The sequence below is a fragment of the Schistosoma haematobium genome, chromosome ZW (genome assembly GCF_000699445.3).
Source record: "Schistosoma haematobium chromosome ZW, whole genome shotgun sequence".
Lineage (NCBI taxonomy): Eukaryota > Metazoa > Platyhelminthes > Trematoda > Strigeidida > Schistosomatidae > Schistosoma > Schistosoma haematobium.
The window spans coordinates 27890893-27916455 of record NC_067195.1 but is presented as its reverse complement, the minus strand read 5'-3'; the positions used below and the strand labels follow the sequence as shown (position 1 = coordinate 27916455).

The 25563-nt window shown below is 31.3% G+C and overlaps 1 protein-coding gene across 1 annotated transcript in view; it reads right to left on the bottom strand.

Annotated features, from left to right (window-relative positions):
- The window catches only part of ANK2_4 (Ankyrin-2), an 88107-nt gene that overhangs the window by 28301 nt on the left and 34243 nt on the right, over positions 1-25563 (bottom strand). Inside the window, exons 5-21 of the mRNA XM_051210900.1 lie at positions 21909-22097; positions 20896-20994; positions 19292-19489; positions 17923-18021; positions 16615-16713; positions 14689-14787; positions 13572-13769; positions 12629-12826; positions 11767-11916; positions 8649-8900; positions 7913-8230; positions 7539-7746; positions 6462-6530; positions 3566-3661; positions 1537-1616; positions 461-588; positions 241-426 (exon numbers count right to left, since the gene is read on the bottom strand). Coding sequence (XP_051070926.1) covers positions 241-426; positions 461-588; positions 1537-1616; positions 3566-3661; positions 6462-6530; positions 7539-7746; positions 7913-8230; positions 8649-8900; positions 11767-11916; positions 12629-12826; positions 13572-13769; positions 14689-14787; positions 16615-16713; positions 17923-18021; positions 19292-19489; positions 20896-20994; positions 21909-22097 — 2666 coding nt within the window. The remainder of the gene's footprint in view (positions 1-240; positions 427-460; positions 589-1536; positions 1617-3565; positions 3662-6461; positions 6531-7538; positions 7747-7912; positions 8231-8648; positions 8901-11766; positions 11917-12628; positions 12827-13571; positions 13770-14688; positions 14788-16614; positions 16714-17922; positions 18022-19291; positions 19490-20895; positions 20995-21908; positions 22098-25563) is intronic.

Below are 25563 nucleotides of genomic sequence, written 5' to 3'. Positions count from 1 at the left end.
GTTCAGAAGAATTATAAGATTATAATAAGACGGGGGTTTTGTGGAGATTGTAGTATTTTATTATTGGCTCATAAATTCAATTATTAAATTATAAGATTACCAGTCATTTAGCAGATTATCAATAACAAAAAGACAGATTTTCAGAATCTTAGACCTAACTGAAAAGTAATAAATACTCGTTTTCTTTTTTAAGATAAACTATCGCGCACTTGTGTAGTTAAAAAATGTAAAATTACTTACCGACAGGCTAAGCAATCACCGTCATTAAAAATTGGTGGATTGTCAATCGCTTCTGGGCGGAGTAAACGACAAATTATACGTAGTGGTCCAGATGGTGCATTAGGTGGTACAAGAAATCGTAAACCAGGTCGTCTTTGAGCTTCGACAAGGCCACCTCGAGCATCGATGATAAAAGAGATAAGAAACCTTTCAAATTATAGATAAACTTATAGGAACATACCCCGACTTAACTAAATTCTTCGTCGAATGCACATTATCTACATCGAAATCCCATTCTGATAGAGCGGCAGGTGAAGATGCATTAATTGACATCTGTACTGGCTGTTGTGAAGCTGTAGCTGTTTCACCCTATATAGAGACAACACAAAATGAATGCATGAATATTTTCGCAACATATAATTCAGTCACAAAAGGCTATTAGTTTCTTAGTACACTGGATATTCTAAACAGTTTTCATGTTTTATTATTTTCGTTTTTAGAAGTAGTTATATGTTTTTTAGATTTTGAAATGAACGTTGTGCATAACAGAGTTAGACTACAATATTTGAACAATGCTATGAGAAGATGAAGATTATCAGAATTATGTGATCGATTTGTACCTACAAATACCCAACTACTAATTCACATTGAGAAGTATTCTACCAAATTTTTAGTGTGTCATTTAATTGGTAGCTCAGAGTTTAGGGCAAGTAAATGGTAACAGATATTGAAACTGTGAGTGTTTTGAAATACCTACCCTATTCGATTTTAAGAACAGAGTTATCTATTCTTTCTCTTTGTGGTTCATTTTATAATTCTTAGTAAAATATAACTTTTAAGTGCTGTTTTTATTCCGAACAGATGTTTTGTATCTTCAAGGAATTTACACTTATTACCCTGATGTAAATTGGACGACATTCCAAGTATGAGTCTGATGGGGTTTATTCGTTTATCAAATTACGCTAAATTATTGTTATATAACGACTGAATTAAAAGTCTTCATTTTGAAAGGGACTTAGAAACAGACGGATATTTAATGTATAGTAGGTACGAAGTCGAGTGCAGGAGCTCAGACTAGTAACACTAATCCGATTCACTATTTCATAAAATGTAATTAAAAGCAGAGTGTGATCTCGTGTCATTTATGTATAATGAGGACGATTGTTGTTCAAGTTAATAAAAGGCTAAACATATCTATGAACCGTAACGATGAACTTGTTTTTTCTATAATGCTAAACAATGCCCTAAATAAGACTGTATTAAGTATCTCCTCTTAAGCATCAGTAAATCAAGTTACATTATTGGAGAAACACGTACTTTTCCATTGAGCATTGGCTTCACACGTTCTTCGGTCATACTTTCATGAAGACCAGAGCAAAGAGTTACACCTCCTAAGGCTTAAAATAAGTAAATGATACAACAGAAAACTGATTAGAAGGAAAGTAACTGAACAATTATTAATGTTTGATTAGCATCACAGTTACATAGTGTGGGAATTTATCTTCGTTGATAAGTTTAACTTGAATGAATGGAAGTCTCTGCCTATTTGTACAGACATTCAAAAACTATAGTTGCCGGCGTCAACAATTTGTGCAACCTATGTAAAGAATGAGTATTATTTAAATAGCTAATACAAATCATGGGTTAATTACGTTTAGCTATGATAAAATTGTATGAGACCGTTGAATAGGTAGATTTGAAAAAACATCTGCAGGTATCAAACATAGTTAAAGGTTGTTTTTGCGTAAAATTATTTGAAATCTATGTATATGCTTATTGTTCATATTATTTCAATGAGCAGTGTCAATTTTGGCTTATAGTAACGTGCTTATAGAATCGCGACTTCAAACGGAACAGTGTGTCCACTTTAATAAGCTAACAATACAATATACGGAAGCGATCAAGCGGATTCGTTCAATCGCCTTACAAACCATGACCTAATTCACAGCAATTCATGAAGAACCGCCAGGTATACAAATCCGATCTTCGTCAAAAATGTCCACCGCTCGTAGCTAGACACCAAGGTCTCAAGGATATTCCCGTTTAAAACAAAAACAAAAACAGGTACAATGAATCATGTGTAAATAGTAAGTAAAATTTATACTTCTGAGTTGAAGTTGTTGCTTAAGTTTAATTGAGACCAACGTAGAGTCAAAATGAAGTAGCTGAACCAAACCTGATATCAATTTAAAATAATCATAGTAATAACTAATTCTCATGTCTGAAATGCTAGGAACTATATAGTATTACAAGGGACCATTTTTTAAAATAAAGCTGTAGAAGAACTCAAATGCACACTGTCACAATAAGAGGCTTTTGTGGATATTTCCACACATAAGAAAGCTTCAAGTCAACTGGCATGTTTTTTCTAATAGTGTCCTCTCCATACACTTTATTGGCATTTTTTGATTAAATTGGTTTTTTGTCTGATCTATTTGAGTAATTTTTATCTTGAGACATGATAGTGTTCTGAATCCAATCAATGGCGCATAATGGCTTTTATGTATTTGATTTTTTCATCGCCATTTGAATAAAAATGAGATATACATTTTCCATTAGTAAATCTACCTTATTAGGGACATGTTATTACAGAATGTAAATAGGAACATATGCTAATATTCTCCTTTATATATTAAACAATATTGTTCGCAGTATAAATATAATTTAATATCAATGTCTGTTAGTTTGTATTGGTTTTGGGTGATCTATTGAATAGAAACAACTGACTTATTAAAAATTTGTTAAAGAAAAATGTAGCACATAACTCTGGTTACAGTACATATATTTTTCCATCCTAATACATTCAAATTACACTATTTCTGTGTTTATAAACTGTAATCATGGTACATTTTAAAGAGCAATATGTATGTTTAACATTTTACAGGAGTCCCGAAATAAATATTTCATAATCAATACATATACAAAAAAGGGTTTTAGAAGGTGAACGAGTCACAATATCACTTTGAGTGTAAAAGCGCTAACTTTCACAGTGTTGTTTTGTATTATGATGTCAGTTTATAAAAAGGAATATCTGGTATTATAATTTTCAGATTAATTTCATACAGTTGATAAAATTTCTTATCATCTACTTTTGCAACCGCGATTATTATTTACGTGGTTGAATTATAACAAATCCTTAATTGTTTACTATGAATCATGAATCTTGCTGCAAATAAAAGATTTGCTAATAACGTTTCGAAATAATTGACATATTCTTAAGCATTTCCCCTTGTTGATATCTTACTCGCTATTATTTGAAACGAATTCTTGTGAAAACCACTACATTATTTACAGCAAACTAATATACGAAATATGCAGTCAGTATATTTAAAACTATTCTACTCACCAGTTAAATATTCAGGAATACGCAGTGTTGTTGGGCGGACTGATATGAGTTTATTACCCAAAGTTGGTGTACTTGGAATTGATGTTATATCGTTATCTGCTGATTTGATGCAGTGGATCGTATTTGGTTTATGATACAAACAACAGCAGTGTTATTATATTAACATACCAGATTCGTGATCAGCGAAGATACATTTGAGCAGTTTCATGCAGAGGGAAAACAGACAAACAAAAGTATGTACAAAATTTTAAAACAGCAGTCCTATTCCCAATGTTATTTCAAAAATGGTTTTGAGGAAGGGTTTTTGTACCATGGTATAAGTGTTGAAAAATGGAACTGTAGTTAATTAATTTATGCAACTAGTTCAATTTATAGATAAAATTATATCAAGTTCAGAAAATAAAATTTCACTTCGCCTAAATTTCCCTTCGCTTGTTTCTTCAAGTTAATTTGGCAGAACATTTGAAGTGCCATAATTAGGGTGCATAAAGTGAAACTTTAGTCTATTTAAAGTCGTATGTCCACCAGCGATAAGGTGTGATAGGTAAGCACTGATTTCAGACACCAGTGTGGCTAACTGTGAATGTTTGGATGTAAAGTGACATCCACCTGTTAGCATACATACAACCGGCAATCATGAGAAAGATGTTTTCAGTGTTAAGCTGTGGACACAAACAAATCAATAGCAGTAAATGAGAATAAAAATAATTTAAAGCTCTCAAATATGCGCTGATTATTCCTCATATCCTAAGGGTAATAAGCTAATAACTGCTTGATTTTTTTCTTAACTGTGGAACTACTTTTAGATGAATACATTAGAGTTTAAGCCTAAGCAGATACCAGAAACTATTATCTTGCAACTTTGTCAATGGGCAACATGACAATTTTGTTGATCTGTCACTAGGTTTAACTGATAACTAGGCCCTAGTTTTGGTGCTAAAAGTTTGTATGAATGAAACCATGCATACGTACTCATCTCACCAAGTTAAGTATTTGGTTTTGAGTGCATTGTTATAGTGATCGAGAGGTATGTACTTAAGTCCATCATTATATGTAGATCATAGTGAATTTGAGAGGAAAAGTAATATTTTGTCTAAATTCAAGTAGTCTGATTATTTATCTGGACAGTATTCTGTTTTGAATTATTTTTTACATTAGGAGAAATAAATGTATTTCAACACTTTGTCTTTCGTACAGCATCTAAGGTAAGTAACAGCAAGAACAATTGCTGAGACTATGATTTATGGACGATCTTTGAGCGACTCCAAAGTGATCTTGAGAGTGTCTACCTACTTACTAGGACTAAATGAGGGTTATAAAGTAATTTGAAGAATAAGGAATATGATTCACAGTTGATGATTGAGTTTAGGAATTAGATTTACGGTTTTTCATCACGAACTGACAAGACGCTATTTAGACAAATGGGTGTGTGAATTTCGCGCCCAAATCCAAGACTTGTTATCCTAAATCTGATTAATTCGTCCATAAATTATAATTTACAGTATTAAAAATAAAAGTCTGAGACTTGTGACTCCTCATAAACTATGGAACTTAATGGACATTAAATATAATTGATATTTGTGAGTGATCAACAGAGAACCTTAAGTGGAAGTACCATGTTAATTAGGATCTATTCAAGAAGATTTTCTGGTTGTTAATGGAGCAAGCAAGTAGTATGAGAAGTTATTTCACGACTTGTCATAGGGTTATGAAATCACTCATTGTTGGTGTAAGTCATTTGAAGAGTTTTAGACATCCTGTTTATGGTTTCAAATCTTAGATTACATTTTTCATAGTATTTTGCATTTAAACCAAACAGCGCATTCATTATTATCCTCTTAATCATGAACACGATATGATGCCAAACGCTTCATTTTTTACTTTCATCTTTCTATTGGAAATCTTCATTGTTTTGACTTGACTATTATTGCGTTGTTACTATTTTCTTTCCTAGCTTTCCCCTACAGGTTGTCGCTCCTTCTAGTGATGTGAACTCTGATAACCTGAACCAATACATACTGATATATATAGCTTACATTGTTAATATAGATTTATATAGACTAAAACGTCCATTTAATTGTTTACTTGTTATACATACGAAGAATATGTTTCTCTCGTAAATCATTAACTTATATAGCCAAAAGTTCAAATTAATGATCCAAAAGAGTTACAAGGTAAGCATAAACAAGTTTCTTATGCTTGGTTATTTACATCTTTTAACAAACTATAAATTTAATAGTGTAAGCAATATAAGGCGGTCAACGTTTTGAAGTTATTGAGTGGACTGGTAAGTCAAGTAACATTGCGAGATGTTACACAAGTGAACCATTTACTCATCACCCCCTATTTTAATTACGTATTTTAAATGAAATTAATAATTTCATATTGTTATTTGATCACAAGCTTGAATGAAGCAATCAACGCATACTTGTCATCACAATATCTACCAAACTTTAGCAAACCTACTTTACTTACGTATGTAACTTGCTAATAAAAATGAGTTTGACCCCAACTAAAAAAAATTCTTTACCATTATTTGAAATTGTGACTGTAGGACTCGACATTAATTCATTGAAAATTATATTCTTAGTTTATTTATTAATGTGTTTAAGTGTAATCGATTTTTTTACCTATTGTCTTTATCAGTGCTATAAATAATTCACTGAGTAACTACCAACACTCTACAATTACTTGTCTACATTTTTAAATGCACTGAAAATGTCTCGTGTAGTTGACAATGTTATGAATTTTGGCTACCATGGTTTTAAACGTGATTAGATGTTAGTCAAATGTAGAAATTTAGAAAGGTAATTTGAATGAACAATAATCATAAATAAAACCCTTTAAAGTCAAACATTTATACGTAGGGCAAATGTATTCGGCGTAAAACTCCTACCTGGTTCATCTAACGTTTCTTTACGTTGTTCAGGATATCGAAACATTGCTGGTGTATATAAAAGGTCGGCTGCATATTAACACAAAAATACCATCAAAACAACATTTATTAATTACAACACTTACAGATTAAGATATTCACATAGAAAAATGTATTTCTTATGCGGTTCCTATGATCGTGTATAATAGTTTCTGAAATTATTGGTTATGTGTAAAGTTAACTATGAGTATTAGTATTAATTTATTTTATGTAAAGAATGCTATAGACTAACACTACGAGATTCTCTCAAAACGATGTCCCATTTTCAAAACGTGAATCTTTGTTAAATCAAATAGAATTCATTTTAGTGGGAAAGAAATTTGTGTTTTACTGCATTGAACTGAATTTTACTTCAGGTACTGAATGACAGTTCTTACTAATATCAGGCTTTTAGGACACATTTCTCAGTTGGTAACTAATATCCTAATTACTTCCCTGTAATAACAAAAAAAATAAACAAAGAAATCATATGAATCACAATAAATACTAATGCATGATCTGAATCCTTTTGTTTCAAGTAGATGCTCCTTAGAAAGACGAGTAAGATAGTCTTGTCCTTCAAGTGCTAATATCGAATAGTATATTTTTTAAACATAAATTAATCTGCTTAATATTCTAATTTGCTATTTTCTCACTAGGTTAACCATTTCCTTCACCGTATTCATTGTCACTGAAACTATCATTAATGATATGAGTGGAAAGTATTACTACCGATTCATGACTGCACAAGATTTTTTCAAAGATTCTGGATCTATTTTCATTGTCAAAATTAAAATCCTTAGTGTTAAAAAAATTTCATTTAATGAATAAGTATAAGCAAGTATAAAGTTGTGTTCAGAAGGGACATGCTCCATACGGGTTAAAAATTCTTGATATCAGTGAATGTCTAATAATTAGTTGCTCTGATGTAGTGCGTAAGGTGGTTACATAACTACTGCTGAATGAAACTAAATAGAGCAGTGTATTTTGTACAGTAATTCAATAATTTATTTGACAAATAATTCAGTTTTATAGTAAAAAAATTAAAAATTTTACTACCTTCATCTTCACTATCTGAGATCATATGATCAGTCATATATTCCGCTTTTTCTAAGGGCATTACACCGTGGATTAGATTTACATTATCATCTATTCCATTTGAACTAGGTAAACCTCCGTCACCGTCATTAGTTGTAACTGATTGCAACAATTCGAACAAGTTCAAATAATGCTGCTTATGAGCTAATTTTGCTGCTGTCCATCCTTGCTAAAAAATCAAAAGTTATGAAAATTTAGCCGAGCATTATTTACATTTAAACAATATCAACAAAACTCTGTAACTAGACATACGCTTGACCTAAAGAAATAGTGTTCACAGGCAAGTATAAACATTGAAGTTATAATTAGTGTGATAAGATTTTTTTAAAAATTACCTTATTACAAATGTTTGGATCAGCTCCCATTTGAATCAGTTTTAGAGCTACTTGTAGATGACCTTGTTGGGCTGCCAAATGCAGTGGAGTTGAACCCATATGAGTGCGACTGTTTATAACTTGCTGAAGTTGATGTTCAGGGACACATGATAGAAGTAGACGAACAGAGGCGAGCTGTCCCCTATAAGCAGATGAATGTAGCGGTGTAAACCCAGCTTTCAGTGTCTTCGTATCAATGGATGCGCCTGAACTTAATAAATATTCGGCTACGTTAGCTTTGTCTTCCTGTACCGCCAAATGTAGTGGTGTTAAACCGTCCTATAAAAGTGATATATTGTAAGTATATAGAATGAGATAAAGAAATAAGGAATTTAAGTTCGTAGATCTAAGCATATAATCAGCTTAACGATCAATCTCTTGAACTGATCACTGTTAGAAGACGGGTAAAACAGAAAAGTTGTATCCATAATTCTGAAGCCGACAGACCTGGTTTAGTACAGTCTTAATGGAGTCTGTATATTTTACATTCAGACTTTGATTACCTTTGGGCAATTTTCAATCCAATGAAGATGAGTCATTCACGAAATTCAAATTTGTTTTTGGATGGTTAAGCTTATCCTAATAAATGAAATATATATTGAGCTATTCCTCAGTACAATAAAAGTGTAAATTAAAAAATAAATGAAAGTGGATGCTACTTCTTATGGGGATATCAGTTTGTCTACACAACACATACCTTGGCTGCAGTATTCACTTGAGCTTTGTATTTTTCAACAAGAACTTTAACTATTTCGATTTGACCATCTTGTGAAGCTAAATGAAGTGGTGTATAACCGTTCCTTGAACCCTTATCAGTTACGGCTCCTTTAGATGCTAATAAATGGATTGAATCTAGATTATTTCGTTTGGCTGCCAGATGAAGTGGTGTAAAGCCATTCTTAACAGGTCGATTGACATCACCTCCAAATTCTGTCAATTTATCCAACATCTTTAAAGTAAATGCAAAATTAAATATAAGTTTCAACCGATTTGACGTTATTGTCAAATGAAGAAAATCACTAATGTTTTAGGAATGATTATGAATGGAATAAACAGTCTCAACCTCACAAACGTGGTGATCATAACCCATAATCATATATGGTTTGCATGTTTAGGACTGAAATAGGATCAACAGTAAGACAAGTGTTAGGTACTCATGGTGGTTTAAGTTGTAAGTAGATAGTCATAGAAGTTAATCCAAAGTTCAGTTAATTGAATAATAACTCAGTTGATTATTTTGCATGAAAAACTAACAGGTAGACGAGCCCGAACAGATCCCAGATTGCTGCAATACCAGACTGATTAAGTGCTCTTGCAAGGTCGCACGGTGCTCGTGAAATAAAAATTGTGATAGGCCTATCGTCAGCAAATTATCCAACTGTCTAAAACGATATTAAAACATGGAATATTCTTTTCAAGAAACTCTCATCAGGTTCTACATTTGTAAGTAAAATTCTATGACAGCTTACTCAGAAAAAAACTCTCTTCATTCATGCGTCCGTGGATTTGTAAATTATCCACCAGACCCAAGTCGCGGCCTACATTCCCTTGATTACTGAAGCATTTTACTCACTTTTAGTCTTCACCTTTCCATCAGTCAGTCGGCTACAACGTAGGAGCAGGCACATATATGCATCGGTCCAAGTTGCCATACCTCATTAACACAACAAGATGGACACCGGATTCATAATAGTTAATTCAGAGGTGGTAATATATAAAAGAAAGATTGCAATAAGGATATAGTACAGGAAGAAAGAATTAGTTCGTAGAAAGAAAGATATGAAGTGATTTTAATCTCGTAGTTTAAGGGAAGACAGAGAGTGTATACACCGACGCCATTGTGATCGATTCTGAGCCATGTCACCCACCTTTCCATAGCTGTCGACTGCTCCCTAGTTTTCAATGGTTATCTAACTGAAGTCAGTTCATGATATAAAACATCTAATTTCTTATAAGCTTCGTTTATTTATGGTCAATGTGCTAAGAAATTGTAGTCTCTGAGTTTTACTTTCTCCATGATCCTCTACTTATAGAAGAAATCATCAATAACAACTAATTAACGGATGAATGGTATTTAGATCACTTTCGTCTGGTTATCTGCTATTGAAGAATTAAATTTATGATCCTCATGTGCTCACATTACTTTATAGTATGTATTAAACTATATATTGGAAAATATTCGTCCTTATAAATCTGACTGATTTCCGCATTTCTCAAACTCAGGGGATGTTCCTCAAGTATCAGTTATCCAGTTCAAGCAAATTTTTTAAAGATATAATTATTTACGAAACAATTATTATGTAAACAGAATATACCCATTGAAACATAAAATAAGACTGGTTCAGCGAAGAGTTCACTTCAGCAAATTCATTTTCAAAGCTATACAATTCCAAATATAATTATTTCTCAAAATGATAACTATTACGATTATAGTGACAATTAAATTTCGCTAAACATGGTAACAGTGAGCCAGAATAAATAAAAGCATAAATATGTCATTTTTATAAAGGAAACTACCTCACCGTTACCATGTTTAGCAGGATTTTATTATCACTAATAATGTAATAACTATTTAGTTGATAAAACATTAGTAAGGTATAGTGGGCCTATCTTATTATTATTATATGTATGGTTTTCTGGTTAGGATTTAATTCGACCAAATAGAATGCTGCAGTTTAAAAATTTCCATAAAATATTCAAAAAGAACAATTTTTCTCAATACTGGTTTTAACCATTTGGATATTACTTCGAAAGGGGTTTCTAATCTCTTAGAATTGTGAATTTATTTCAAAACACTACCTTTGGAATACATCAGATGTTGCTATTGCATCTAACATTATTTTGCCTTATTTGTATCCACATTACTGTATATAAATTAAATGGTTCTAGCTATTTTGACGTGATCTTAAATCAAAGTTAAACTAGCTCTCATCGTTCTAGATGAAATATTTGAAACAGTTAGAATTTACATTTAGACCATCTACTTTAGTCTCGTTTTATCGATTATTTGTTTCAGGAATTTGGGTAAAATTTAAAAACTTGTATTTTAAATAGATTCGAACCAGCAATATTTATGCTATCAGACTGATACTCAAATTTTAAAGTCTATTTATTTTTGCAATTCAGTATTGTTACGTAGCTGTTGTATGAATGACAGACGCTTAACTATTCAATTTGTGTCACAAATTGAAGCTTGAAAACATTTTCGATGGGACAGTTTATTTTATTAAATGCAACTATTAATTATTATTTATATCACTAATAGTTCGCGACCCACATAGGAATATCGTTGGTTTGAAATGTGATTTACAATTCGTAAACCGTTTATAGCCCACCATTTTCGACCACTAGAATCAGTTCCTTTCCAATTATTTAGCATTGGTTGACAGACCAAATTTTATATGTACAAAAATAATACTATAAACAGTTAACCTAACACTAATTTATTTCTAATTATTAAGTCAAACTTGGTGCTGATACTTAGTAAATTCTATGATTAAAGTTTAGAGGTATCCTGGTAATAGTAAACACCCTCTATGATAGTCTAGTTTCTAGTTTCGTCCTGTTCAAAACATTACGTATGTTAGCACTTAGTAACATTAAGCTGTTATGAAATCATGTTGATAAATTCATTTGTTTTCGATTATTAATTAAACATTTCTGACAAGAACTATCGTTGAATTACTCAACTACAAATATAACTCATCTTGGTACCTGAAAATTAGTATTTAATATAATAAAAGACAAATAATGGCGTGGCTGAATAAACGAAAATGAAGCAGCAGTTGAACGCTTACAAAATCATGACAACTTACTTTGTTATTATTGTAATATGTGGCCACATGTACAGGCGTGAAGCCATTGGGACCAGTTGCGTTCGGATCAGACTTTGCTCTGTCCATTAACAAGTGAGCTGTTTTGCATGAACCATATTTTGCTGCTAAGTGTAAGGGTGTAAATCCTTTCTGTTGAAAATAAAATTTGCAAATGTATTTACTAGAATAACTAGTAAGTGTAACACGTGAACCAAACAAATCATTAAGTGAATTTATGCTACCACAACTATGCTGATAAAACAACGAGGGATTGGTTTCGAAGTCTAAGAAACGCTGTTATTTATATGAAACTGTATTTTCTATTTAATTATTCAGGGTGTTATGTTGACCTAATTTGTTGTTCATCAAACCTTTTGTTAAGATTTCATCCGATCTCATATACTTGTCAATCTTTTATAACAAATAATAAGATATTAATTAGTTTGTAGACTTTATTTTTTGTCGCTTTCGAAGAATGTCGTCACCAAATTACTTGTAATTTTTAACCAATTAGTCTCATGAACATGCATACTAAAATATCATATATGTTTAGAACATGGTTTGTGATTTCATTTTAATGGACTGATTTTGAATATGTGAATTACCGTAAATAAGTTCGAAGGTCTGTATTCTAGTAGGGCTTTCTCAAAAGCTGGCTGATATTGATTAAGTGCTGAGAATGAGTGACAGTGTTAGAATGCGTCTTAATTAAACATGGGGAAGTGTACAGTAACATACTATTAACGAATTAGTTATTGGCATCAAATCATTCGGTGAATAAATCAGTTTTTATTTCTCAATTTAAAACTTGGTTATTAAAAGTAGAGCCTGCTTAAGAAATAAATAGACAACATTGACTCACCTTTGTTTTAACTTCCGGATTAGCATCGTGCTCAATCAATATTCTAACAATATCTTCTGAGTCTTCTTTAATAGCCATGTGTAATGGTGTATAATTATCTTTTGTCATTATATTAGGATCAGAACCAGCATTCAATAACAATTCAACAATTGGCAGATAGTTTGTACGGACAGCGACATGTAAGGGTGTTTGATTATCCTAATAAAGAAGAAATATGTAGTCAAGACAATCTGCAAATAATTTTATTTTCTATAACATGACTATATTTTCACTGTATTAAAGTCATTTCATGTTTTGTTTGTTTCATAGTAAAGATGCTTGATCACATGAAAATTGAAGCTTAGTTCTTATTCTTTTATTCACATTGATATAATCAGATTAACATAGGTCATGATGCATTCCTGTCTTTGCTTGTAGTAAAATAATTCAATCGGTATTATATCCATTTTCAATTTAGTAGGTGTGTGGGTAAATCTTTTAGATATCTTATTTTCTGACTGAACATAGAAAGGTTTCCTCACTCTAGATTTATTTCAGAAATTAGTAGATAGTTATCGAGTATATTGAGTCTAGATTACTTTCAATCATTAACTATAAGCCTATAAACATAAACTCTTACAGTAAAGTCCACTTCAACTGATTAATATAAAGTAGACTCATAGTTCGTTCGCTACTCGTAATCTGGACTCATACCTATATCCGATGCATCTATTAGTTAGCGAATGCTGGGGGATCCTGAAAAGTAAGCAACATTCTTTACTAAAAGAGTATGAACATTTTTAATATGGGTGTTGAATGAGGGTCAAACTAAGTGATGTTAAAATGAACGGCCTTAGATATTGACTACATTTTGTGTTGAACTTGTTCCAAAACTTTCATTATCTACCTAAAAACCAAATGTATTCAAATCTTAATGGTTTTATCTTACACGTCAATAACTTACTCTTGTACGGCAATCTAAATTTGCCTGGTAACCAAGAAGAGTTTTCACTGTCTCCAGTTGTTTATTTCTAGCCGCTAAATGTAGTGCAGTTTCATTACGCAACGTTGTTTGATTCACATTCGTACCATGTTGTAAAAGAAATGAGACAATGTCTGTACACCCAAAAAATGCAGCCACATGTAATGGAGTGAGACCAGTCTGACATTTCAATAAAATGTAGATGAATAGAAAACAAAATGATCACTTTCAAAGTTATTGTTATTTCAGTAAATGTGTTTTACATATTTGGTTTTTTAAGAGTGTAAAATAAATTTAACCTTTGAAAATCTGTTTTAAAATATTCAGGGGAACACAAAGATGACTGAAAACATCTTGGTGAACTCAAAAGCAAAAGCTATCTGTAACGAAAATTCTTTGGACACAAAATTTATATTAGACGAGGCTGACAGCTGAAAACTCTTACACACCAAAAGTGTAATTATAATTCTCGTTATATTTTTCCATCCAAGTGATAAACTGCCTTACAAGATGCTAAATTTTCTATAGCAAGTTTCGTTTATTATTATTTAAGTAGACAGGGATTAACTGTATAATATTATTCCTTAACACTGTATTGCTCTTTAAAGTACAAACAGTTTCACTACAACTCGATGGTTACTATCTGTTTCTCATACTTCCATGCAAAACAATTGTGAAAATTTTGACCATTGTAATTTCTACAGACATTTCGAATAGGAAAATTTAAATTTCACAAATAATTTCCGTGTAAATTTGGAACGTGGATAACACATTATTCTGGAGAAAATTCACGTAATCCGATTGGGGATGAAGCCATTACTATGCTCTCGGATGATAAAGAACTGCAGTGATAAGTCAATCCATGACTACTTCAAAACGTTCTCCACTGTGGAGGAAAAATGTCGTAAGCGGAGAGCTTCAGGGATGTTGTAGGCTTTAATTGATTTTAAAATTAAGGGGTTTCAACGTTTGTTCGACAAATAATTTGGTGTTAATTAGTGAAAGCATTTATCTAGGAATGTACACCAATATCCACAGACTTTTAAAAGCAAGTCGATAAACCTCAAGAAAAGCAACAAAATAATTGGCAACTACTTACCTCCGTGGCTGCTTCAAGTAGAGCGCCATATTTAAGAAGAACTGAAGCCATTTCAACTCGTGACTTTTTGCATGCGATATGAAGTGCAGTAAACCCATTCTGTATAAATAGCAAAACAAAATGTAGGAACTCTAAACAACAAGCATAGATAAATAGTTTAAAGGGGGAAACTACATATCTCTTTCAGAATAAGGCTAGAAAACTAGTTATCGTTCATCTGGGTAAATTTAAGAAGGGATCCTTTTGTTAGCCCTGCTACGTGGCTTTCTCGGAATATTAACTGGTATGAATAAAAGCTAAAATAAACAGCTACTCACTGAGACAACTTATTGAAATTCTCATTCATTGGGTTGTTATTATTATTAATGTTGTATATGCATCGATTGTATTTGACCTGGATACAAAATGGTTATGAAGGCTGAGAGTGGACGGTTTGGGGTTTCCAACGTCAATCATTATTTCTTTGACCATGTTCACGTTTAGTGATTTATAATAAACAGCCTAAGCTGGAGATAATTATAAAATGATTTTCGACAGTTAAATAAGCTGTTTGAAAATCCTAGAGGTACTGAAAACACAGAAAGATGGATGAAGAATATTCTTTCCAACAAATTCTCTTCAAGCTACGTAGTTATACATATATCCAAATCAATCAAACAAAAAATTACCGAGTTTAAGGCAAATACATCTTTTGAAACTATGAAATGTGAATTTAGGATCGTTCGGAAAAGAAAATAAACTGATTAAGGCTGAAATGACTAGCATGTATTGTTAACTAGAATCAGTATATGAGTCAGTTGGATTTGTGAGATTATTAGTTAGAATAAATATGGATAACAAGAAGTGAGAGAAATAATAATGTGGGTATAAATTGCATCAGATGTTTAATGGAAGATAACTTAGTGCAGGAAATGGTAGGAATTAAGTAGGAAACAATAAAATGGGGTTAATCCTAACTAGTTTCTTCATGTGCTTACAAGACTAATAATAATGGTGGACATAATAATAATAATAATGATAATAACGCAAGGTCATGTGAAATAATAATAATAATACTGGTAGTAATAATAACAATTACAGTAACAATATTCGAATAACAGGAATTTGAAATATGAAAATACAAAAGGGGAAGACCGAATGTATATTGGTGAAACTGATACGACCACTGGCCTATTGGGCCTGAGATGGGTCAGGGTAAAAGAAGAGACTAAATAAATTTGTTTTGTACACGAAGCTTCGGTCTTTCAATCTGAATAACTAGTGCTTCCACCATCCTAATAACTTTGTTTGACGTTTTTGGCATCCAATTGCCAATGCGATAAACTGCCAAAATGATTGATTTATGTTGACGCTGCATAAAATATTGCATAGATTCGCTGTTCCATTCTGTTTGTCATTATAAAATTTATAACTGATGTCAAATTTCATACTTTTTTCACTTTTGATTATTGTGCCTCGTTTGTTTTTAATTTCATTATTATGTATTCTGAATATAATTTAAGTATCACCGTGGGCTTCAGTGTTTTTTTAACGCTCAATAATCCAAACATTTTTCGGCTCTATTCACAAGGCTACTAAGCGAATATTCATTGGAGCGATTTTGGAAGACTTGTGATTGTATCACTCGTTGCTATATCGTGATAAAGAGGAGTTCTTCAACTAAAATCTAAGTTCAATTCAAAGTCAGTTTCATAATTTGTCAGTCATAAGCATTTTCCCGTACATATAACCCTCTAGATCACTCTCCAACCTTTACAGTACACAGTTTAGTTTACAAATGAACTAAATCATTATCTTCAGCAGCTGGACTAATCTGGATATTTGTTTTTGCCTTTCTGATAAGCCCTCAAGTGATAAATTTGTTCACGTTCTTATTTTAGTATAAGTAAATTTTTACTTTACCAGTTATTGCTTTGGTTGACTTACCAGAGCTCTTGCATTAACATTACAATGGGAATTCAATAAAGCACGAGCCACGTCCACGTTACCGCAATGGGCTGCAACATGTAGAGGGGTGAGATAATCCTATGAGACGAAAAGACAGAGATGATTTAAATGGTCTGACAAATAGTCAAGTTTTTATGCTTTATATTCTCGGTAGTATCCTCATTTACGGTTAATTATTAATGGGTCATAAGTAAACTCGTTGTTAACGAGTGTTATAGTTGAATTATTGGTTCACACTTGGTTAATATTAAATAAAACATTAATCGAAACGAATTTTTATAAGATTTTTGCAATTTCTATTGATAATTATCGCTACCTCCAACTCAAACAGTATGTGAACTACATAATTCTTGGTAGCAAAGGTTGTTCAGCATTCTCTTCCCATAACTTGGAAATTCGGAAGACTTTAATGATTTGTACATCGGTTGTCAAAGAATGCAACGAAAATTTGTTGGTAAATTGACGATACTATGAATGAATGTTGTTCAGATGACTAAAGTAAGATATAAATATCAGTTAACAATTCCTTTTTATGTTAGACATACTGCTGATGATAACAGGTGACCATCTTACATAAACGCAATTAAATTCAATCTATAACGATACTTAGTTGTTTAGGTACCAGTAGATGCTTTAGAAACAGACAATAACAGGTGCAGTGCTTAACCATTAGACAATAACGATTATAAGGGTTTGGTACAAACCTTTCAAGTTTTCTTATTTTGTATATTTCCAAATGAAAAAACAAAATGACGAATTAAGAATATTTTTTGAAGAGTACTTTCCTTCACAGTGTAATAATGTTTCTTCAGCCACAGATTTCTTTAAGACTTTTCACGAAACATGACATCGAAGGCCAAGATCCCTCGAGGATACTGATTTATAACGCAAGATTCTAAAAATGAGCTTGACTTGAAGATTGTCTCTATTCTGAGACAATGATTGAAAGGTTCCATGTCTAGTTATTTCTGACGTCAAACAAGTTTACTTTTGTTATTTGAGTGGAAATAATGTTATTTAAAGTTTGTTTTACAAGTACTTGTATAAATTCTGCTTTCAAAACAAATGACGTCCTTTAGAGAGAAAAGTAATCGATAAATCAAGGTTAAGATGAAGGAATATTTAAGTAGGTTGTTTCTAATTGGTAGAAGCATGCTATACTATCAAAATATCGGTAAAAGTAATTATAAGTTGTTATGGTAACACAAATTATTATTAGAAGCAACACTAATTCAACGTTTTCTTTGGTCTTAATGTAGTATGCCTTAAATATTATTTGTAACTTACAATGGTCACATCATCCGGATTAGAACCATTCCGCAATAGTAATCGTACAACACTTTCATTAGCACCTTGTGCAGCTAAATGCAATGGCGTCAAGTCATTCTGCCAAGAAAAATGTACAGAAACATATGAAATAGAATTACGTATTCAAATGTTGAAACATTTATCCTAAGAATACTAAGTATTGAACTATTTTTTTATAGTTTCTTCACTTCTTAGAATTTATTAACTACCTCATCTAAATATCACAAAGAAGAAAAGTATTTTATATACTCTAGTCACAATGATGATTCTATGTATCATCTTTATAAAAGATTAATAATAAAAGTGTGGGAATTATTAGTACCACTTATTCAACTATTTTCCAAGATTAGAAATGAACATGTCAGATTTAACTTTACAAATTTTGGAAAGAAAGCGTGCGAATCTCGTCAGTATTTCTACTGTGAAAACTTTATTAAAAACTGATAATTAGATAGTCCACATCTCAATGAACCTTTGTATTGTTTTGATATAAAGTAAATAATTAAAGATAAGGTTATTAATAACTTGTGATTGGTATTGAATGATAGGGTCTTGATGTATAGAAAACTTGTAAATCTGTTTGAAGATTTAGTTTGATGAAAATTTAGTGTAAACAAATTACACAACAGTCATTTCTTTTCATGTTACTTTGATCTTGTATAACACTAAATATTGTCAGAATATTTCTCCAATTGTCACGAAATGTGTTTGCCAGATAACGGTCAAATGCCATATTTTATTGAGATGAGTAAAATAATTTGACTGCCCAATCTCAATAAAATTTTCTGATGTATATTTCTAGTATCGGATATCAGTTCAGCTCCTCTAAATGTTTGCGAAAATCCCGAATGCATTTGAAGTTTGATGGTGGCTTAATAGGTAATATATCAGACTTTTAAACATAAAATTGCAGTCTTCTTTCCTAGAAATGTAAGTTACTTATCCAACTATTCAAACAAGTTATTTTATATTATCCATTGTAGTGATCTGTTAAGTCGTTAGTCAACAAATTAACACGACCAGCCAGTCCTATCATAATTTACCGACTGTCTTAATCAAAATACAGTAAATTATATAGGTTTCATATAAATTCGGTTTAAAAAATAACCTTATCAATGTGAATCACTACTCTACTCCAGTCATTACTTTTTAAATAAAGTACATTTTGTTAAAGATATGATTCCCTGTTAGCATCAGATGACATACTTAATATATGCTAAGGTTAAAGGTTATGTCTAACCTCAAACAACTGACAGTACGACTTGTCATATTTATTCAGTATTCACATTATTTTCTATAAACTATATACTAATTAAATTGTACATCATAGAAAAAGTGTGGAAAGTACCTTTGTTTTCAAAGTGTGATCAGCTCCATTTTTCAATAAATATTCCACTGTAGCAGTTTGACCCGCACGAGATGCACAGTGTAAAGGTGTTAGTCCATCTCGCGTACGACTATTTACTTCAGCTCCTGCTAGTATCAATTCGCTTAGAACTTCGTTCTTTCCCCATTTAGCAGCTACATGTAACGGTGTTATACAATTCTGTTCCATCATATATAGAAAGAAATCAAAATTATGATTAATACTTCATATTTGGTACATCGTTTATGTAAAACGGGCACATTTAGATAAAATCTTCCTTTCATTTCATTACACAAACGTTAGCATGATTTTTTTCCAGGGATTTGAAGGAAATTGACTCATATTAATAAATTTTTCAACTACTGTGTTACCAGCTTACGTCAATTCCATAGTAAAAACTCAAATGAGAAATCCTTCAACTATAGTTTCCAGTCAAGTGAAATGTAAATGATTTGAAGGTTACCCAAGACATTTATGGATATAATTACAAAAGAAGCAGGGCAGTTGAAACTACCTTAACCCTACAAATAAGACAAGACGCTAAGATGTAAGTATAATTATTAGACTATATATACCACATAAATAACATTTGTGTCACAGTACCGGAGACTAAGAATCCATATAATCAATCACTGAGGTCGGGGAAGTGCACATATTTTCTTTGTTACAGATACACCGTGTGAATTATCAATACGAGTTATGAAGATTAGTTGTCTCAGGTTCTGAATATTAATCTAGGTTGACAAAGATTCATAGAAATTCATAGGTCATCTATTTAAACAAAACGTTCTTACTTACTATGTTACTTCCACAGTTCTCAATGTCTTCTATATAAGGTGAGAGATAAAACGGAAGTTCTACAGTATAGTAATTTTATTAATTTGACCTATAATTCACTGGTGACTGGTTATATGTAGAATAATTATTAACAATATTTCTTTCATTCTTGAGTATCTATTATCAAAATTCATTAGTGACTATGTCATATGGTGTAACACTCATTCAGGCAAAACTGAAGAATATATTTTCCTTACGTAAGTTAAGTAACAGACTTTAAAAAACCTATTTTACTTACATGCTAATAAAAATGAGTTTGATCCAAAGTGAAATAAATTCCTTTTTGTCATTAATTGAAATTATGACAGTAGGACTTGACAATAATCCATTGAAAAGCGTATTTTTCTTTTTTTTATAGGCAGTTCAACATAGTGATAATTTTTAAAAATTAGTTAATCTAGTTTTAAAATGCAACCATCTTTAGAAATAATTTTATCATTGTATTCCCTGAAATAGATAATATATTTCTCAGATAACTAACGACTAATAGGTTTTTAACTTGCGTTCCTAAAGTTTTCAACATCATTGATTGAGAATACCAAACTCTTTTGAGTTCATAACCTAGCCATAATCCATTCTTGTCCTAACTACTCTTTTGGTTCAATACTATATGTATACATGAATAACTGAAATGTCATTGAGATCAAACTTATCAACTGGTCAGTACTGATCTGATTATATATTATCTCTGAAACTAATTGATTCTTTAACAAGATACTGGATCGAGTAATGATAAAAACGGGACTTACTTTTGCCTGGTAATTAATATTCGCTCCTTTCTCAATCAACAACTTAGCTATATTAACATTCCCATAGTGAGCGGCAATGTGTAAAGGAGTAAATCCACTCTGTAAAAGTATAATGACATCACAAAATTAGCAAGTAAACGTGCTATACTGCTATGAAACAAATGATGAATGAAAGACTATATAAGTAATAACTTCAATGAATATCATAAATGTGTATATAACAAGGTTCTAGTTTTAATATTATATATGGTTTGATTAACTTAAACCATTTCAACTTTAAAACCTCTCGATGCAATCTTAATTAATTCAGTTATATGTGAGTCATAGGCTAGCATTTTTCAGCATATTTATCAAGGGCATGACAGGAAGTAATACAATCTAAAGAAGTAAGGTTGACATCCATGACTGAAAAAATATTATGTATATTCTGTAGTCACATTACGCAATTCCGTCCAAAATATTTATCGAGAATATGTAAGAAAGCCTTTTAAATCAATGCTTTAGGTTTTTAGGTGATATCCTCATGAGATTCTATCATATAACAGTGGTATTTATAATAAGAAAGAAATCAAACTGAAAATAAGCGTTCGAACACATTCTTTGAAGGTAGCGATCCAGAAATGAAGCTTTGTTAATACGTTTCGACATGTTTAGTTCTATTTTCAGGGGGCTAACTTTTCGATGTACTTCGTATTCGCTGTGGATTTATGTAGATACAACGAAGAAACTGTGCTGTATAATTTACTGCATTACGAAAAATTCAAAATGTTTAATTCGTCACTCATTGTTTTGTACGACTTCATTTAACAGTCCTATTCATATTTGATTAAATTAATATTTATCAGAGTGGTACGGTTACTGATTAGACCATAGTTATACGATTATTCCTCTTCAATAAATAAACTCAAAATAATATCCATCACAGGCAACTTTATTGTAATATTGATAACGCAGTCGAAATCATCCTTATTTGGTGTGTAAAACAATATGTAGTATCTGCAAAAAGCACTCACAGCCGATGTGTGATCCACATTTATTTCGCTGTTATTGAGTAACAATTTAGCAGCATGAACATCATCTTTCTTCGCAGCAATATGTAGAGCGGGTAAGCGAATTTTTCCGCGAGAATCCCTTTCCAGTAGCAGACTTATAACACGATCATGTCCTTGCTGTAGTGCCACTGCAAGTGGTGTGAAACCATCCTGAATAAAGCAAATAGGGAAACATGATATAGTAAATAAGCATTAATTTGGGAATCTCAGTGTATAGAAAATACAAAACGGAAACATTTTAGTTTAAAGTTGAGGTTATACGGAATTAGTGATATCGACAAAAAAAAACTTCACCAAACAGAATGATAAATGTATCTGTACTGTTATACGATAAGTACTACCAGAAAGATTGTTTCACATTGTTTCTTCATTATTAGCTTATTTGAAAATAAATTGTAATTACTTTCGTATTCTTATTTTATTCAGTTTACTTTCATGATTCAAAACAGCGAGTTTATTTCGGTAATATTTAAAATAGGTTAAGTAAATTTCAATGTTGCTTGCTGCATGAACCTTATTCATTGAAACTTGCTATACAACCATTGTGTCACAAAATTTATGACGCTAGATTTTTATGTCTAAAAACCTATCTTAATGCCCTTTATAATTTTATCTTATTAAATATTTATACATTAAACCTACAAACGATTCTTATTATTCTTTAACATGTATTACCTTTCACTAATCTACTTTTGTATCATATCCAACATTGATTAAGAGTTATTTTATTTCTTCTATTGATTTTTCCTTATTGTTGCATTCGGAAACGGTTACTTACAAGCGGCTTGGGAGGCATCGGTAAGATAATTAGTTTTATCTTCACAGGGGTTTAATGTAAGAATGTGCGCAAAAGGAGTTCATAAAAACAGGATATGTTATGTATGATTGATTAAATCTGTTTAGTTTATAAATTAAAACAAGTGAATAAACCCAGACAAGCCAATCACTGATGGGTTATCATATACCTAATCCTTATTGATGACCAAAATAAATTTCAAAATAGCCGTGAATATGTTGCAGATAGGATGTACCTCTCGTTAACTTTTTCAAATGTCTAGATTCTAAAAATGGGTATTATGTTTTCAATGACTCGGGAACTTTAAACAGTTCATACGAGAAATAAATGAAATATTTTGAATTCCTGAACTTCATACTTTACATACACTGCTGTTTTGCTTTGAGCAGCAAACTAAGGGTGGTATTTGACAAACATTTCCAAAATAAATAGACACTAATAATCTGGTAACGTATTTGCTCAACCTTCATTTTCATTGTGATAACTACTAAGACGTCTACAGTGTTACTATGATCACATTAGGGTTAAGTATGGATTTAATGCCCATAATAACCGAATTATTGTAATCCATAGCTGAGTGTCAACAACAAGCTTACATAAGGGTTCAGCTTTACATTGTAAAATATTCCTCAGTTGTGCTGTAAAAAAAGACCTTAACTGACTTTCTGTATTATGACTGATGTCAAAAGGATTGTTCCTCCTTATTTGTCTAAATAAAATATCGATTCCGGATACTAAGGGGTACTTTAACGGGGCTGAGTAACTGATTATAGCAACTGATGAAGCTAATGTAATCAAAAACTGAGTAATTACATCAACAAGACCACTAATAAACTAAAAAAAGCAGGGCAATTAATAAAACAAAACTAATAGTAAATAAAATCTAATAAACTTGTACTCCGTCAATTTTATGGTATACCAAAATCCCGTAAACCGAAAATTTTACTAAGATCGTTACCTCACTTCCAAAAAATCCCACATGCGATCTATGGAGAGATACTTCAGAAACATTTAAACAACTAATGGAGTTATCTGATTTCCTAAGAAAGTATATAATTCTATTTTTCGATACGGTCGAATATATTCAAATTCTTTGTTGTTATACCCTTAATTCTGTCAGTTGAACTAAAGTTATAAAAAAACACTTTATCCCTGATCCTGATAAAGAATACAAATATTTTAAAACAAACCAAGCTTTGCAGTTAAGGTGGTGACATTTAGGTGTAGATTTTCAAATTTAATAATCTTATAAATAAAACCTAATCGCAAGGTAATATATGGTCACAGAAAGTATACTTGTTGCTTCATACATTGCGAGTAGTTTATTTTAATGGAAACTACATCAGATTATGTTGTTAAATGGTGATGCCAACCATTTCGAATTCTACTTACCAGAAGGCGTTGTTTATATTACTCGTTATGTTAGAATAGTTGACCTTTTAGCCAAAAATATGATTATTTAATGTTCCTAAGGCAGGAACCTAAATGGAGTTATCTCAACTAGATATTTTTATAAATCACTGTCCCGATTTCCAGTAAATGCCTATTTTATGGAAACCTTAGATTATACACTAATTTTTAGTCACTAAGATTCGTAATGCAATTATTAATAAATTAAACAGTAGTTTTTATGAGACATGAATTTTGTTTACCCTCAGTAAAAAGCTTGTCTGCAGATAGTTTTTACTCAGTTTATAAATTATCTCACGCAAAGTTAATTAGCACACCATCATTGATTTTACTCAATGGTCTATAGTTAAAATGTATAATGAATTCATTTTTAAAAAAATGGAAATAACATACAACAGGTAATGGAAAGGTTTACACAAAACCATTTGAACATCAAATATTTGATATCATTGTATGTAATGAAATAACTTTCCTTGAAAGGATAATCAAAATAGATTACTCTGTAGATAAGAGATAACTTTCAAACCTTTTCTTTTAATAAAGGAAAGCTAATATTAAGAAATTCATAGTAACGAAAAATAAAAATGCTGTGTCATTAAATAACGATATAATCCGTTGGTTATTCTGTTAAACTAACCAACGCTTTTCATGGAAACTTGTAAAATAACGATTATTTAACTGTAAGGCTATTTGAGTAGTAGATATTATTTTGAAACAGTTAAAAAATGATTAGAATAAATGCCAAGTATTGACACACAGTTTAAGTTTTGTTAATCAAGATTTTCTTATGATATAAACCACTAAATTACATTTAACATTTTCAATGAATACTATGACAAGTAATCAGTTAAGCTGATTCATACATTCATCACATGGATTTATTTAGAATAAGCATTTTGAAATTCTTCTAATACTGGAAAAAAGTTTTTATTCACACGTGATCAATAATTGACGGAAACTCCAGGAGAATATCTCTGAAGTTAAGAAATATTGATAAATGTGGGGGAACCATTTACTCATGCCTACAACTTTCAACAAAAATCGGTTTATTGATGATTTCTCCTATTTATTTGTTGCTTTTGTGGTTAGAAACCGGTTGAAATTAGTTTCCTTATTAATTCATTAAGAATAAACTTCGCCGGTAGGATTTCATTATGAAGGATGACAGATAGAATTCACTCATCGATTCGTAAAACAAAAAACAATTACAAGAGTAGAATGACCCAGTACATTTTAGATTTACCATATAAAACAATGAATAAATCAAGCTTAAAAAGAATCACATTCATTTTAAAGATGATGGTTTATTTTTAAAGAGCTACAATGAATGTTAATGGCAATAATGGAACCTAATTATTCGCAACATATCATAAGGGCAAGCAAATCTACATGAGTCCCCGAACCATTTTT